We start from the raw sequence: 15,507 nt of genomic DNA on the forward strand, positions 1-15,507 counted from the left end.
ATTACAGGCATGAGCCACTGCACCCAGCCGCCTGCATTGTTTTCTAACAGCAAAACGCAGGAGCATGCTGAATGTACTTAGTAATGAATACAGTAGAATATTATGCAGTCCTAAAAGACAATGACATAAATAAATGATTCAAGATATATATTTATATAAATATGTATTGTTTATGCTGTCCATGCTTAGAAAAAAAAGCAAATGACCTGAGAAATTAACTGTGTTTGTGACTTCTACAGAATGGGAAGAGAGGACTTAGGAGGCCAGGTTGTGCTTTATACCCTTCAGTACTTTTTAAAAATGGTTTTACTGATGTATGATACATGTATCACACAATTCACCCACTTAAAGTATGTTCAGCCTGGGCATGGTGGCTCACACTTGTAATCTCAGCGCTTTGGGAGGCCCAGATGGGAGGAACACTTGAGGCTGGGAGTTCAAGACCAGCCTAGGTGATGTAGCAAGGCATGTCTCTAAAAAAAAGAAGAGAAAAAGAAAACTTGAAAAAAAATGTGCAATTCAATAGCTTTAGTATATTTGCATATATGTGCAGCCATCACCACAGTCAATTTTAGGATTATTTTCATTACTCCACAATAGCACCCTTTAACTAACACCCTCCATCTTTTTATCCTCCTATCCACAGCCCTAGGCAACCACTAATACAGTTTCTGTCTCTGGAGATTTTCCTGTTGTGGACTTTTATCTGCATAGAATAATATGTGGACTTTTTTGTCTGGCTTTCATTGAACATCATGTTCTCAAGGTTCAAACATGTTGTGGCATGTTTCATATTTTTTCATTCTGTTGTGTGGATATACCACATTGTGTGCATCTATCAACTGATGCACATTTGGGCTGTTTCCATTTTGGCTATTATGAATAATGCTGCTGTGAACACTTGAGTACAAGCTCTTATGTGGATGTGAGTTTTCATTTCTTTTGGGTACATACCTAGGAGTATAATTACTGAGTCATAGGGCAAGTCCACCTTGAATAGTTTGAAGAACTGCCAGACGATTTTCCAAAGTGGCTATAGCACTTTACATCACTACCTGCAGTGCATGAAACTTCCAATTTCTTCGTATCCTTGCCAACACTTTTTATTATCTGACTTTGTGATTCTAGCTATCTCCATGGATATGAAGTATTATCTCATTGTGGTTTTGATTTAATAAACTGAATGCATTTCTTTTTCTTTTCCTTTTTTTTTTTTTTTTTTTTTTGAGGCAGAGTCTTGCTCTGTCACTCAGGCTGGAGTGCAGTGGCATAATCTCAGCTCACTGCAACCTCTGCCTCCTAGGTTCAAGTGATTCTCATGTCTCAGCCTCCCAAATAGCTGGGATTACAGGCACCTGCCACCATGCTCAGCTAATTTTTTTATTTTTAGTAGAGTTGGGGTTTCACCATATCAGCCAGGCTGGTCTCGAACTCCTGACCTCAGATCTGCCCACCTCGGCCTCCCAAAGTGCTAGAATTAAAGGCGTGAACCACCGCATCCAGCCATAAACTTGCTTTAAGTGGTAGAAAATTCAGCATGTATGGAACCTTAGCTGTAATCTGAGAGTGTCTTACCTTCTACTCCAATGTAGAAGATCCTAATGCAGTGGCTGGGCATGGTGCCTGTAATCCCAGCAATTAGGGAGGTGGAGGCAGGAGGAGTGCCTTGAGGCCAGGAGTTTGAGACCAGCCTGCACGACATGGCAAAGACCCCTTTTTTTAATGAGCCAGGGCCGGGTGCAGTGGCTTAGTGGCTCTTGCCTGTAATCACTTTGGGAAGCTGAGGTGGGTGGATCACTTGAGGTCAGGAGTCTGAGACCAGCCTGGCCAACATGGTGAAACCTCGTCTCTACTAAAAATACGAAAATTAGCCAGGTGTGGTGGCACGTGCCTATAGTCACAGCTACTCGGGAGGCTGAGGTAGGAGAATCTCTCAAACCCAGGAGGTGGAGATTACCATGAGCCAGGATTGCACCATCCAGCCTGGGCGACAGGGCGAGACTCCATCTCAAAAAAAGAAAAACAGAAAACGTGGCCTTTGTGTCATGGAAGTTGGGAAGAACTTTCTTACTTAGTTGTCACTAAGTTTTAACTGAAAATATAACATTCTGCTTACCTTTTAGGTTTATTAATTTTGTGAAAAACTACAAGAATTCCAATCTGACCATTTCCTTCACTGCTGAACGAAGTATTGAAGATGAACTAAATCGTGAAAGTAACAGTGATATCTTCACCGTTGTAATTAGCTATGCCATCATGTTTCTATATATTTCCCTAGCCTTGGGGCACATCAAAAGCTGTCGAAGGCTTCTGGTAAGCTGGGGGTTGGCGGTGTGTTTTAGAGGTTAACAGCAGTGCACAGTGTAATGTCATATTTTTGCCTCTTCATTCTTAATCCATTATGTCCAAAACTGCCTTAAATTCCTCCATGTTTTAATTGTAACATTTCTGTTTCCTACATCTGTTTTCTTCAGTTCCAACTTATTGGTTTGTCTTAAAGTTTATTTCACATAATCCAGTATTATTTGTCCAGTCTATCACCTAAGAATGCAAACTCATCACATGTGTTGCCTGGGAAGACCTAGAAATGTTTACAGATCCTCTCTGAAACACAGAATTGTACTTTTAACTCTAGGTTTGATACAGCCCTATAAAGTAAAAAGGAGGACCTTTTAGTAATAAATGGAACAGACAGCCGTGTAACTAACTGGGTGTGTCTTTGTCACCCCTCTCAGGTGGATTCGAAGGTCTCACTAGGCATTGCGGGCATCCTGATCGTGCTGAGCTCGGTGGCTTGCTCCTTGGGCGTCTTCAGCTACATTGGGTTGCCCTTGACCCTCATTGTGATAGAAGTCATCCCGTTCCTGGTACTGGCTGTTGGAGTGGACAACATCTTCATTTTGGTGCAGGCCTACCAGGTATACTTCCACCTTCTCATGGAGCTTAGCTCTCCAAGTTTCAGGGTCTGTGAATGGCTGTTGGGCTCCACATTTATGAGTGTGGACTGTGAGGGCATTTTCCTTCCTTTCCCTGTGTGGCTCACTGGTCTTCTTGACTTACTCTGGACATCTTAGGACCAAGAATTTCACCCCTCTTTTTGGTTGATGAAATAGTAGATATAAAGTAAGAATTTTGTTTTAAATTGTATCTTTAAATAGCGTCCTTTAATAGTATCTTTTCATTTTAAATAGTTTCATGTGTACAAGAAGGGCTAACATACTTTTGGAAAACATTTTGGGTACTACTGCTATTAAAATGATTTTCAGCATAGTATAGAATGTTAGATTCGTTTTGCACAAAGGTGCCACTAAAAAGGCAAAAGGTTAACACATGTCCTGCAGCTGTAGAAGGTGGCCTCAGTCATCCTGTAGACCCTACCTGAGCGGAGAGTCAGTGCATGTGAGAGTGATGTTCACTGGTTCCTCACCTTAGTTTCTCACTGGGTACCTAGCTCTGTGGTGCAGAAATACTCTGAGTGAATTCACATGAGAACATTGGAGTCCTCCACCGAAGTTTATATGCTTAGAAGACACTGCTAATTGTCTACCAATCATTTATCTTTACCCTTGAGTTAAGGCAGCAAGAAGTGGCATTGTTATTGAGAAATTTTAATGTTGCATAATTTTCTTTTTTTTTTTTATTTAAGAGAGATGAACGTCTTCAAGGTGAAACCCTGGATCAGCAGCTGGGCAGGGTCCTAGGAGAAGTGGCTCCCAGTATGTTCCTGTCATCCTTTTCTGAGACTGTAGCATTTTTCTTAGGTAATTATGCTTTCAATCCTACCAGCCCTGTAGTTCACTGAGCCTGGAGAAAGAAGGAGCTGGGTATCTGAACATGCTCCTTTGTTTTGCCTCCATTTTTTTTTTTTTTTCCTGAGATGGAGTCTCACTCTGTCACCCAGGCTGGAGTGCAGTGATGCGATCTTGGCTCACTGCAACATCCACCTCAAGTGATTCTCCTGCCTTTGCCTCCCAAGTAGCTGGGATTAAAGGCACACACCACTATGCCTAGATAATTTTTTGTGTTTTTAGTAGAGATGGGGTTTCACCATTTTGTCCAGGCTGGTCTCAAACTCCTGACCTCAGGTGATCCACCTGCCTCAGCCTCCTAAAGTACTGTGATTACTGTGAGCCACCAGACCCGGCCTGTGTTGTCTCCTTTTTTAAGCTTTGTTCTGCACTGGGAAAGTATCACTGAATGGACCACAGAAAAATTGGCAGCAGTATCTTGGGTATCATTTTGCAAGTGGCTTCCTTCTCATTTAATTGTCAGGACAGCGTTGATGTTGGGGTTCAGGGTGAGAGAGACCTAGAGTTTGTCTTGCCACTTTCCCCTTTTGGTAGTCACTGGAAATGTTGATAATTGAAAATGGCATCCATGAGTAGCCACTGAATTCTTCTCAACATGACACACTAAGCAGCAGCTCCCAAATCCACAGACACTCGCTTGCAAGATGTTTGCCATTATTTTCAAAGGCAGTCTTTCTCTTCTGTGCATGCAACTTGTTGGGGAAGCAGCCTTGTTAATGAGCAGAGGTTCTTGACTCACCTCATTACAAGGAGCTAGAATAAGCTGGAACAAAGTCAGCACTTCTGTGTTTCTTTCACATACAGAAGTCACCAAATAGACTCACTAGCGGGACTGCCTGCCCCATCTCTGAAGTGTAGCAAGAGCAAAGTGACTCTGTCCACTGTAGAGGAGGCTGGACTAGAATCACTCAGTCCAGAGAAAACCATCCATGGGTCACAAACTGCAGTGCCTACTTGGCTCCCAGGTCAGCTTAATCGGGGCCATTGTAAGGTCATCATTGGCGGTAGTTTTTCAACACAGATACACTGCTAGCTTGTCATTCTTTATTTCTGCAAAACCATGTGTTTTTGAAACCTGTAGCCCTGTACTTCCTTGACAAACACAGGTGCCAAAAAAAAACTTTCTTTTTTTCACTTCTATTATAAGAAAACCAGTGCAGGTGTGATGATAATAGCAGCAGAGACGGTGCCTCAAGGTTGGAATGACCTTGGTGGGACAATAGAGGTGGGTAGCGGTTGTGGTACCCCAAGTGCACATGTCCCATCTAAAAAGGCCATTATGTGTGGCCAACCCAGTGCTACAAGTTCTGTTGTGTTTTTGTTTTTTTTTTTCTCAAGCAAAGCTATGTGAATCTAGATCTTTGTGTAAAATGTCATTGCTGATATTGGCAATTAAAAAAAAAAAGTTTTTTAATCCTAAGATGGGTTGATACAGTGTGGGCTAAACAAGAACCACCTGATTCATGAGCTGCCAGTTTGCAGTTTCCAAGTCTTACCCTCATGCCTTTGATCCTTACTCAATTGTGAGTTACCTCTTACCGTAACTAAACTGGGAGGCTAATATTGCTGATGTCATAGATAGAAAATACTGTCTTTCTTACAATGAAGCATAGAAGGTACTGTAAGAAATGGCCTGTATTAGTGGTTCTCAAATTTTAATGTGCATGAATTTTCCTGTGAACCTGAGTGTAGTAGAATTGGGGTTGAATTCCTGTCATACTTGCTTAAGTAGGATGGGGCTCCCCAGATGGTCTGCTGCTGAGTGCGTTTTGAAAAGCACTGGCTTATCGCCTCCTGTCCCAGTTCTGGAATAATGCCCAGCAGCAGCATGCCTTCTCGTGGATTTGGCCTGTGCTGGCTCCTTGTGTCTCTATGTGCACATGAACATAAGACGAGAGCTCCCTGCTATAAACAGAAGTGACACAGAGCCCCTCTCTCCCTCACAGGAGCACTGTCCATGATGCCAGCCGTACACACATTCTCTCTGTTTGCGGGATTGGCAGTCTTCATTGACTTTCTTCTGCAGATTACCTGTTTCGTGAGTCTCTTGGGATTAGACATTAAACGTCAAGAGGTAAATTGGTGCCAGGATTATAAACTATTTGAGATTAGAATCTAGAGGAAGCAGCCAGAGGGTATAACCTTTGTTCCCCTGTGTCTCCTCAGAAAAATCGGCTAGACATCTTTTGCTGCATCAAAGGTGTTGAAGATGGAACAAGTGTCCAGGCCTCAGAGAGCTGTTTGTTTCGCTTCTTCAAAAACTCCTATGCTCCACTTCTGCTAAAGGACTGGATGAGACCGATTGTGGTATGCCCTTATCTGTGGTTTTTCTCTTTCCTCTCACCAAAACAGATTATCACATGCCTTCTAAGAAGTCAGACAGCCCGGGAAGGAGATCTTACAGCTATTAAATATATCTAAAAAAAAATGCAAAAGCAAATATATACCAGTAGATGAAATCTTTTTCCTGTGAGCTTTTGTCAGTCCATATAAGAAAGAGTTTTCTTTAAGTTTTTATTTTGAAATAGTTTCAGATTCACGGAATATTGCAAATAAACTTTTATTTTTCCTCTTTTACCAATGAGGAAATAGAAGCTAAAAGAGGTTAAGTGGTTTGCCCCAAGTCACTAAGCGCATAAGTGGCAGAGTCAGAATTTGCACCCAGGAGCTTGGACTCTGCATGCTGTGGTCTCACCCACTGTCCTCCACTCCCTGTTATCTTAGCCTGTCGTTTAAACTTTTCCATTTCAAAAAATTTTGCTTTTTGTGTGTGCTTAAGATTTTATGTCTGGTTGTAAGCTTATTACACTAAGCAGTCTCTGTCTTACGATTCATTTCTTGTTCCAGATAGCAGTATTTGTGGGTGTACTGTCATTCAGCATCGCAGTCCTGAACAAAGTAGATATTGGATTGGATCAGTCTCTTTCAATGCCAGATGTAAGATGCCTTCCTTTTGATTTTAACTTCTTTATTTGATGATGAATACATTTTCAAAACATGCATGTGAGTGTTTCAAGCAAATGCCTGCTTCCAACTGTGAATGGTGACAGGGTTTCCAGGGTGAGAACTGCCCCAATGCACTGCCAGTGTGGGCTGCTTGGCATTCTGAACTGAGCCCCTCTGGGCACAGCTGTAGAACACGAGCAACCAGTCTTATGAGGTTACCTGATAAGGTGCTCTCCTGATTGTGGGGCTAGCAGAAGGAACACCCTGGGGCGCTGCAGGGAAGACTGGCGGTGTCAGGAATCATGAGTCTGACTGGAGGCATCTCAGCCAGGAACCTTCTGGTGTCCTCGTATTCTCAGTGATCCTCACCTTGCTTAGTTACTATCAGAGTGTTCATACTCTCTCCTATTCTTTTTCTTTCAGGACTCCTACGTGGTGGATTATTTCAAATCTATCAATCAGTACCTGCATGCAGGTCCGCCTGTGTACTTTGTCCTGGAGGAAGGGCACGACTACACTTCTCCAAAGGGGCAGAACATGGTGTGCGGTGGCATGGGCTGCAACAATGATTCTCTGGTGCAGCAGCTATTTAACGCGGCACAGCTGGACAACTAGTCAGTACCGCCTGTCTTGTGCTTCAGAAGCAGTGGAGGGGACTCTCAGCCAGGCAGTCAGCTCAGGCCTAAAATGTCTCATTGAAAATAGACTTTCTTGGAAAACTTGTTTTTATGCAAAATGTGTGGTAAATCTGGCTTTACCTTAACAAAACCTTTGAAAGGACTAATTTACCACCTAATCTTTGAAAGTTTTTTTCATTAAGTGCTCATGTCGTTTTTCTTTTGACCGTTAGCAGTATGAAATGTAGAATAGGAAGTTAGGTTTTAAGAAAAAGTACTGAAACTAAAGACTTCCTCCCTGTGGAGGAGGTCAGTAACCCTGTCTCTCCTCTCTAGTACCCGAATAGGCTTCGCCCCCTCGTCCTGGATTGACGATTATTTCGACTGGGTGAAGCCGCAGTCTTCTTGCTGTCGAGTGGACAATATCACTGACCAGTTCTGCAATGCTTCAGGTACCTTCATCTCCTTTACCAAATCTTTCACCTTTTTTCTGAAAAGTTTTCAAATTGTCCTTTACAAATCATTTGTATCGTGCCTCAGTTTATACCTATTTGTACATCAAAGCTGGGTCTCCCTCCCTGTGTCATTATTCCTTTCCTCAGTCATTCATTGTGAAATTGTCATGTTGTTCCTGTCTCAGACAGCCATCCTCGGGGCTGCAGGCTGAACAAGGTCCACTTCTTGGTTGTGTGGTTTCCAGATAAGGTTTCTCATCCTGTCCTGGCTCCAGTGATTGCTTCTCAGGATTGGTATCAGGCCTTAGCTTCTCAGAGGAGAGTTTTTTTTTTTTTTTTTAATCACTTTGCCCTGTGGTTTTGTAGGAGCGTTGAAGTTCCCCTGGAATTAATAAAAACATGGAAGCCCTAGGCTCTGATAATACCAGTCAAGGCTGTCCTCGAAGGAGGACATCTACTTCAAGGCAGAAAACGTTGCATACTATGCCTAAGATGAAAATGGTATTTCAGATTCATTAAACTGTGAAAGTCACATGTGGCTGAAGCTTTTAGATAAGGGGAAAGATTTTCCCTCACTGTCAGTATTTTTAAATGTTTTACCAAAAATCTGTAGACCCATTCTTCTAACAGTTGGCTTCTCCCTGTATGTTTCCGCTAGTGGTCGACCCTGCCTGCATCCGCTGCAGGCCTCTGACTGCAGAGGGCAAACAGAGGCCTCAGGGTAGAGACTTCATGAGATTCCTGCCCATGTTCCTTTCAGATAATCCTAACCCCAAGTGTGGCAAAGGGTAAGTGCTGCTGCCATTGCAGACAAGCATCCACTTCAACTTTAATTTGCAATAGAAAACTCTAGGAGAGAACCAGGCTAAAACAGTTGCATGGGAACGACCTCTTCTCTGCCCCACCCTGTCCTGGTTCTTTGGTGGAAGTAGGGAAACTGAAAACATCTTTTTAAGAAAATGCCTCATAGTGCTCAGCTGATTCTGTTTTAGTGTGGCCATTCACTTCTCATGCTCTCTCTGTGTCCTGGCCCCCTGGGCCTGAGAATGAACGCAGATTTCTTTGCACATTCCAAGCAGGGCTGAGGGACAGGATGGCCTGCTGTAATCCAGGCCTGAAGGAACTCGGTCTGTTCAGTTGTGCTGATGGCAGGTGGGGCGGCATCTTTGTTTTGGTAATGTTATCCCACGTTAAGGTTTCGATTCTTTTAGCCCCGCCATGCTCCTTGCAGCCCATCCATATATGGGGTTATGGCCTATCTCACTCCCCCATCCAGCCAGGCAGCCAGTTACCCATGGAAGCCAGATATATGGCCCAAAAATAGTGACCATGACCGGAAGTCTCTGGGGTTGATTTGGAAGCTTTTGGAGGCAGAGAATGAGTATCCCTACGTATGTTAGGTAACGTTTTTCATAAGAACACACGTCTGAACAGTCATATCAGTGAATCATTTGTATCATGTATGTGCTTTGAGACCTAGGTATCATGGGATGACTACCCCTAAAAGTAAAGTAGAAATGAATCTTGCAGCTTGATTTACTCACTGACCGGATGCTTTGGCCTACATAAAGAAAGTTGAGGTAGATTCAGTTTTTCTGAAGGCCATAGCCACTGTTCCTGGGGAGCCTCCAGGGTGCCAGCATCATGCCAGGCACTCCCTGGCATTATTCCATTTATCATCACACAGCCTATGAGTAGGTGATGGTATACTCATTTACAGAAGAGGAGACCGGGACTCAGAGGAGGTCATTTTGCCAAGGGTTACATGACCAGTAAGTGGCAGGGCTGAGATTGTTCCCTGGGCTCTTGCCCTTTCCTGCCTTCTGTTACATAACAGGACTGAGTAAACTCTGTACATTTGATTACACATGAAACCAGGTAGAGAAACAGCAGCTATGTACCAGAGAACTCAGAACAATCAAGAAAAGCCATTCTGGCTGGGCATGGTGGCTCACACCTGTAATCCCAGCACTTTGGGAGGCCGAGGTGTGTGGATCACCTGAGGTCAGGAGTTGAAGACGACCAGCCTGGCCAACATGGCAAAACCCTGTCTCTACTAAAAGAATAAAAAGTTAGTTAGGTGTGGTGGCAGGCATCTGTAATACTTGGGAGGCTAAGGCAGGGAAAATTGCTTGAACCCTGGAGGTGGAGGTTGTAGTAAATCCAGATCATGCCATTGTATGGGTGACAGATAAAATGAGGGGCTTTTTATCTGTCTCAAAAAAAAAAACCAAAAAGTCAGTCTGGGAGAGAACAAGCTAAACCTTTAGTGTTCTCTTATCCTGGGGGCCTTCATCCCTGAAATGTACAGCTGGGTCTGACTTCTGAGCCCAGGATCAGGTGGTTTTGCTTAGCCTTGAGTGCTCAGATTCTGCTGATATTTTGCAAGGCCCGGACTCTCTGACACCCATGATTCTTTCCTCAGGGGACATGCTGCCTATAGTTCTGCAGTTAACATCCTCAGCAACGGCACTGGGGTCGGAGCCACATATTTCATGACCTACCACACTGTGCTGCAGACTTCTGCTGACTTTATTGACGCTCTGAAGAAAGCACGACTTATAGCCAGTAACATCACTGAAACCATGGGCATTAACGGCAGTGCTTACCGGGTGTTTCCCTACAGGTAAAGCCTACACTTTTTCGATGTGGTTTGCCCAGGATAGGGCCTACGCTGGCCGGGGCCTCTGGGGAAGGGTTCCCTTGGCAAGATACTGATTTTCAGGTTGGGTTCTGGCCCCTGCTCCATTCCAAGCACAGGAGAATATATCAAAGGAAATGGGTGCTGGGCAAGGGGGTTCAGAATCTAAAGCCTCTACCGAGGCCTGAGGGCTAGAGACACAGAACTTGATCCCTGCGCTACTGCACACTGGGAAATGGCTTAAGGCAGGGGGCGCTTGGAGAACAGGTGGCTCAGAGCGGGGCCAGGCCCATATTCTTGGCCAGCAACGGACCACAATCCCCAGCTGCTGGTTATTTGGGATGATGCCTGTATGTAGACTTTTTATATTGTTAGGGGTTTTTTCCCCCCAGCAAGAAAAGCATTATGTATGAAATACTGAATTTGGACACTGTAGAAAGGTAGGAGACACAAGTGATCTGTTTTTCCTACCTGCCCATGATCTTGCTTAAAGCAAGAAGGCCTGGATTTGTTTGGAAGAAGTTCTCAGAGCTGGTGTCCTACCTAATTCCTGGGAAGAGCTGGTTAGCTCTGCCAAAAAATACATGAAAGCATTTTTTACCTCAGGCCTTGCACAGACCCTCTGAGCCTGAGGTAGTGTCTCAGTATAGATCAGGATTCATTTATTTTTTTCAAAATGCTGTGGAATGCTCTCTATAAATGTCTATAAAATAGCATAGATCTGATTGCAACAGCACATCGAAAAGCGTATCCATCATGATCCAAGTAGGCTTCATTCCACGGATGCAAGGCTGGTTTCAACATACCTAGGTATATAAACATAATCCACCACATAAACAGAACCAAAGACAAAAACCCACACGATTATCTCAATAGATGCAGAGAAGGCCTTCAATACAATTCAACAGCCTTTTATGAAAAACTCTCAATAAACTAGGTATCGAAGGAATATATCTCAAAACAATAAAAGCTATTTATGACAAACATACAGCCAATATCATACTGAATGGGCAAAAACTGAAAGCATTCCCTTTGAAATCCGGCACTAGACCAGGATGCCCTCTCTCACCACTCCTATTCAATGTAGTACTGGAAGTTCTAGCCAGAGCAATTAGGCAAGAAAAAAAAAAAAGGATATTCAGTTAGGAAAAGAGGAAGTCAAATTGTCTCTATTTGCAGATGACATGATTGTATATTTAGAAGACCCTATCATCTCAGCCCAAAAATCTCCTTAAACTGATAAGCAACTTCAGCAAAGTCTCAGGATACAAAATCAATGTGCAGAAATCACAAGCATTTCTATACACCAATAACAGACTAACAGAGAGCCAAATCATGAGCAAACTCCAATTCACAATTGCTACAAAGAGAATAAAATACCTAGGAATACAACTAACAAGGGATATAAAGGACCTCTTCAAGGAGAACTATAAACCACTGCTCAAGAAAATAACAGAGGACACAAGCAGATGGAGAAACATTCCATGCTCATGGTTAGGAAGAATCAGTATCATGAAAATAATTTATAGATTCAACACTATCCCCATAAAGCTACCAATGACCTTCTTCAGAGAACTGGAAAAAACCACCTTAAACTTCATATGGAGCCAAAAGAGAGCCCTCATAGCCAAGACAATCCTAAACAAACAGAACAAAGCCAGAGGCATCACACTACCTGATTTCAAACTACACTACAAAGCTACAGTAATCAAAACAGCATGGTACTGGTATCAAAACAGAGATATAGACCAATGGAACAGAACAGAGGCCCTGGAGGCAATGCCACACATCTACAACCATCTGATCTTTGACAAACCTGACAAAAACAAGCAATGGGGAAAGGATTCCGTTTAATAAATGGTGTTGGGAAAACTGGCTAGCCATGTGCAGAAAGCAGAAACTGGACCCCTTCCTGACAACTTACACTAAAATTAACTCCAGATGGATTAAAGACTTAAGACCAAACACCATAAAAACCCTACCTAGGCAAAACCATTCAGGACATAGGCACAGGCAAGGACTTCATGACTAAAACACCAAAAGCATTGGCAACAAAAGCCAAAATAGACAAATAGGACCTAATTAAACCCAGAGCTTCTGCACAGCCAAAGAAACAATCATTAGAGTGAACCGGCAACCAACAGAATGGGAAAAAATTTTTGCAATCTACTCATCTGACAAAGGGCTAATGTCCACAATCTACAAAGAACTAAAACAAATTTACAAGAAAAAAACAAACCCATCCAAAAGTGGGCAAAGGATATGAACAGACACTTTTCAAAAGAAGACATATATGAGGCCAACAAACATATGAAAAAATGCTCATCATCACTGATTATTAGAGAAATGCAAATCAAAACCACATTGAAATACCACCTCACACCAGTTAGAATGGCGATCATTAAAAAATCTGGAGACAACAGATGCTGGAGAGGATGTGGAATGGATAGGAAAACTTTTACACGTTGGTGGGAGTGTAAACTACTTCAACCATTGTCAAAGACAGTGGCGATTCCTCAAGGACCTAGAAATAGAAATTCCATTTGACCCAGCAATCCCATTACTGGGTATATACCCAAAGGATTATAAATCATTCTGTTTTAAAGACACATACACACGTATGTTCATAGCGGCACTGTTTACAATAGCAGAGACCTGGAGCCAACCCAAATGCCCATCGACGATAGACTGGACAAGGAAAATGTGGCACATATACACCATGGAATACTATGCAGCCATGAAAAATGAAGAGTTTTTGTCCTTTGTAGGGACATGGATGAATCTGGAAACCGTAATTCTCAGCAAACTGACACAAGAACAGAAAATCGAACACCACATGTTCTCACTTATAGGCAGATGATGAACAATGAGATCACATGGACACAGGGAGGAGGGTATCACACACTGGAGTCTATTGTTGGGGGTCAAGGGAGGAACAGCAGGGGGGTGGGGAGGTCAGGGAGGGATAACATGGGGAGAAATGCCAGATGTAAGTGATGGGGGGATGGAGGCAGCAAACCACATTGCCATGTGTGTACCTAATGCAACATTCCTGCATGATCTGCAAATGTACCCCAGAACCTAAAGTATAATAAAAAAGAAATAGCATAGATTGGGCTTATAACAAAACCTTTATCAAAATACACATTTTGCATCACTACTGGGCCCTTCTCTGGGTGGTCAGTGGCCATCAGAAGTCAAGTGAGTTGCTTTAGATGAGTCTTGTAGACAGCCAGCAAGGTTTTCTGCAAGGGTTGTTTCCCAGAGGAGTCTGACTGCTTGGCAGTGGTGATGGGATGAACACGCAGTTTCTGGGAGTGAGAGCGAGGTTTAACGGGGCCTCCCCTCTCCTCTCCAGCGTGTTTTATGTCTTCTACGAACAGTACCTGACCATCATTGACGACACTGTCTTCAACCTCGGTGTGTCCCTGGGCGCCATATTTCTGGTAACCATGGTCCTTCTGGGCTGTGAGCTGTGGTCCGCTGTCATCATGTGCACCACCATCGCCATGGTCTTGGTCAACATGTTTGGAGTTATGTGGCTCTGGGGCATCAGTCTGAACGCTGTGTCCTTGGTCAACCTGGTGATGGTGAGTCCTCGTCCATTCTCAGTTTGTCCATAGCTCCTGTTTCACTAGGGGAATTGCTGTCTTAGATTCCATGTAAACCCTAAAATGGAGTAAGATACCAAGTCTGGCGCTTGCTCTTGGCACACAGAGAGAGGCAGGATGAGTGCTGGATGGAGGTCAGACAGGGCATAGACGGAGCGAGCATGGAGTGGGACATCTGGGAGCAGAGGCACGTTACAAGGAATTTCTCTTTAGTTCAGTTTTTTTCTCTTGTCCCATTCTTTGCAGCTGTACTAGTATGCCTGATGGTATACCATGGAATACCTGCCTCTAACCATGGAAATGTAATTTCCTGGCCTAGCTCTGGGGTATTCTGCCTGTAATTTGTTATTCTGAAGAGATTGCGCAAGCACATAGTCTAATGACAGCAGGATGTTCACTTTTTACTTAGAAAATTGCACCCCGTCCCAGGATGTCTCTGACCCAGTGCCTTTTGCCTCCCGTGAGGTTGCCAGGTGCTTTTAATCATTAAAGATGAGAGCATTCAAGAAGGTATTCATGGAAAATAGAACAGTGCATCTGTACTCTCAGATATGAACCTGCTTCAGATAGGGGAGCAGTGAGGTCCAAGAAAAGAAGTCGCGACAGTTTGCCGGCTCGGTGCGGGTAGGGAGACCTTAAGGGGTTCCAGCACTTTCTCCTGATCAAAGCAAACATGCCACAGAAAACCAGGCCTTTGGCTTTGTGTAGAGAGGGCCCCAAAGTTCCTGGTACAGTATAGATTGGTGTGATGGAGGCCTTGTATTATAAGTCCAGTGGGATGCTTGGCCTCCTCTAGCACCCAGGGTGCTCTGGTAATTAGCCCCCATCCTGGGAATGGGGTGGCTCCTTAGGGTCTTCACCAGGAATACAGCCATCCTAAAGGAGGTGCTTTATTTCAGAGCTGTGGCATCTCCGTGGAGTTTTGCAGCCACATAACCAGAGCATTCACGGTGAGCACGAAGAGCAGCCGTGTGGACCGCGCAGAAGAGGCACTCGCCCACATGGGCAGCTCCGTGAGTACCCTGATCTAGCCCATGTGGGCAGAGTCGCACCATCAAGTGTCCCGCTCAGTGACTGCAGAATCTGGATCCTGTACTTAGAAAGCAGCTCCTAAGGATTGCAAGCTTTCAGGCAGTTCATGAATTAGCTGCCACATCATGGACAGAACGGATGTTCTGTGGAACTGTACCTGTTGGTGCCGCTCCTTTTTAGGTGGCAGCTTGCTGAAGCAGGAAAATAACAAAAGTTAAACATGAGATAGCTGGCAGTTTTTTCTGTTCAAAAGACAAGCAGGGGAGCCCCAGCCCAGAACCCAGTGTGTGATGTGTGGCTGGTGCCTAGAGAGCCATCTTGGTTCAACTCTACACCCTGGCTTAGCCTGTCTCTTTACCACTGTAGAAAATACCTGGTAAAGAGTAAAAACTAAAA

The 15,507-nt window shown here is 43.8% G+C and overlaps 1 protein-coding gene across 3 annotated transcripts in view; it reads left to right on the forward strand.

Annotated features, from left to right (window-relative positions):
- Positions 1 to 15,507, forward strand: part of NPC1 (NPC intracellular cholesterol transporter 1) — a 56,236-nt gene that overhangs the window by 38,289 nt on the left and 2,440 nt on the right. Inside the window, exons 12-23 of one of the 3 annotated variants that reach the window (XM_012445017.2) lie at positions 2,124 to 2,313; positions 2,736 to 2,918; positions 3,647 to 3,761; positions 5,756 to 5,883; positions 5,976 to 6,116; positions 6,657 to 6,746; positions 7,179 to 7,369; positions 7,709 to 7,824; positions 8,486 to 8,615; positions 10,253 to 10,453; positions 13,827 to 14,058; positions 14,979 to 15,092. In XM_012445017.2, the coding sequence (XP_012300440.1) occupies positions 2,124 to 2,313; positions 2,736 to 2,918; positions 3,647 to 3,761; positions 5,756 to 5,883; positions 5,976 to 6,116; positions 6,657 to 6,746; positions 7,179 to 7,369; positions 7,709 to 7,824; positions 8,486 to 8,615; positions 10,253 to 10,453; positions 13,827 to 14,058; positions 14,979 to 15,092 (1,831 nt within the window). The other 2 variants (XM_012445018.2, XM_021673894.2) reach the window with 2 other exon arrangements.

The sequence above is a fragment of the Aotus nancymaae genome, unplaced genomic scaffold, assembly GCF_030222135.1.
Source record: "Aotus nancymaae isolate 86718 unplaced genomic scaffold, 86718_ANA_hifiasm-v0.15.2.pri h1tg000020l, whole genome shotgun sequence".
NCBI classification, from domain to species: Eukaryota; Metazoa; Chordata; class Mammalia; order Primates; family Aotidae; genus Aotus; species Aotus nancymaae.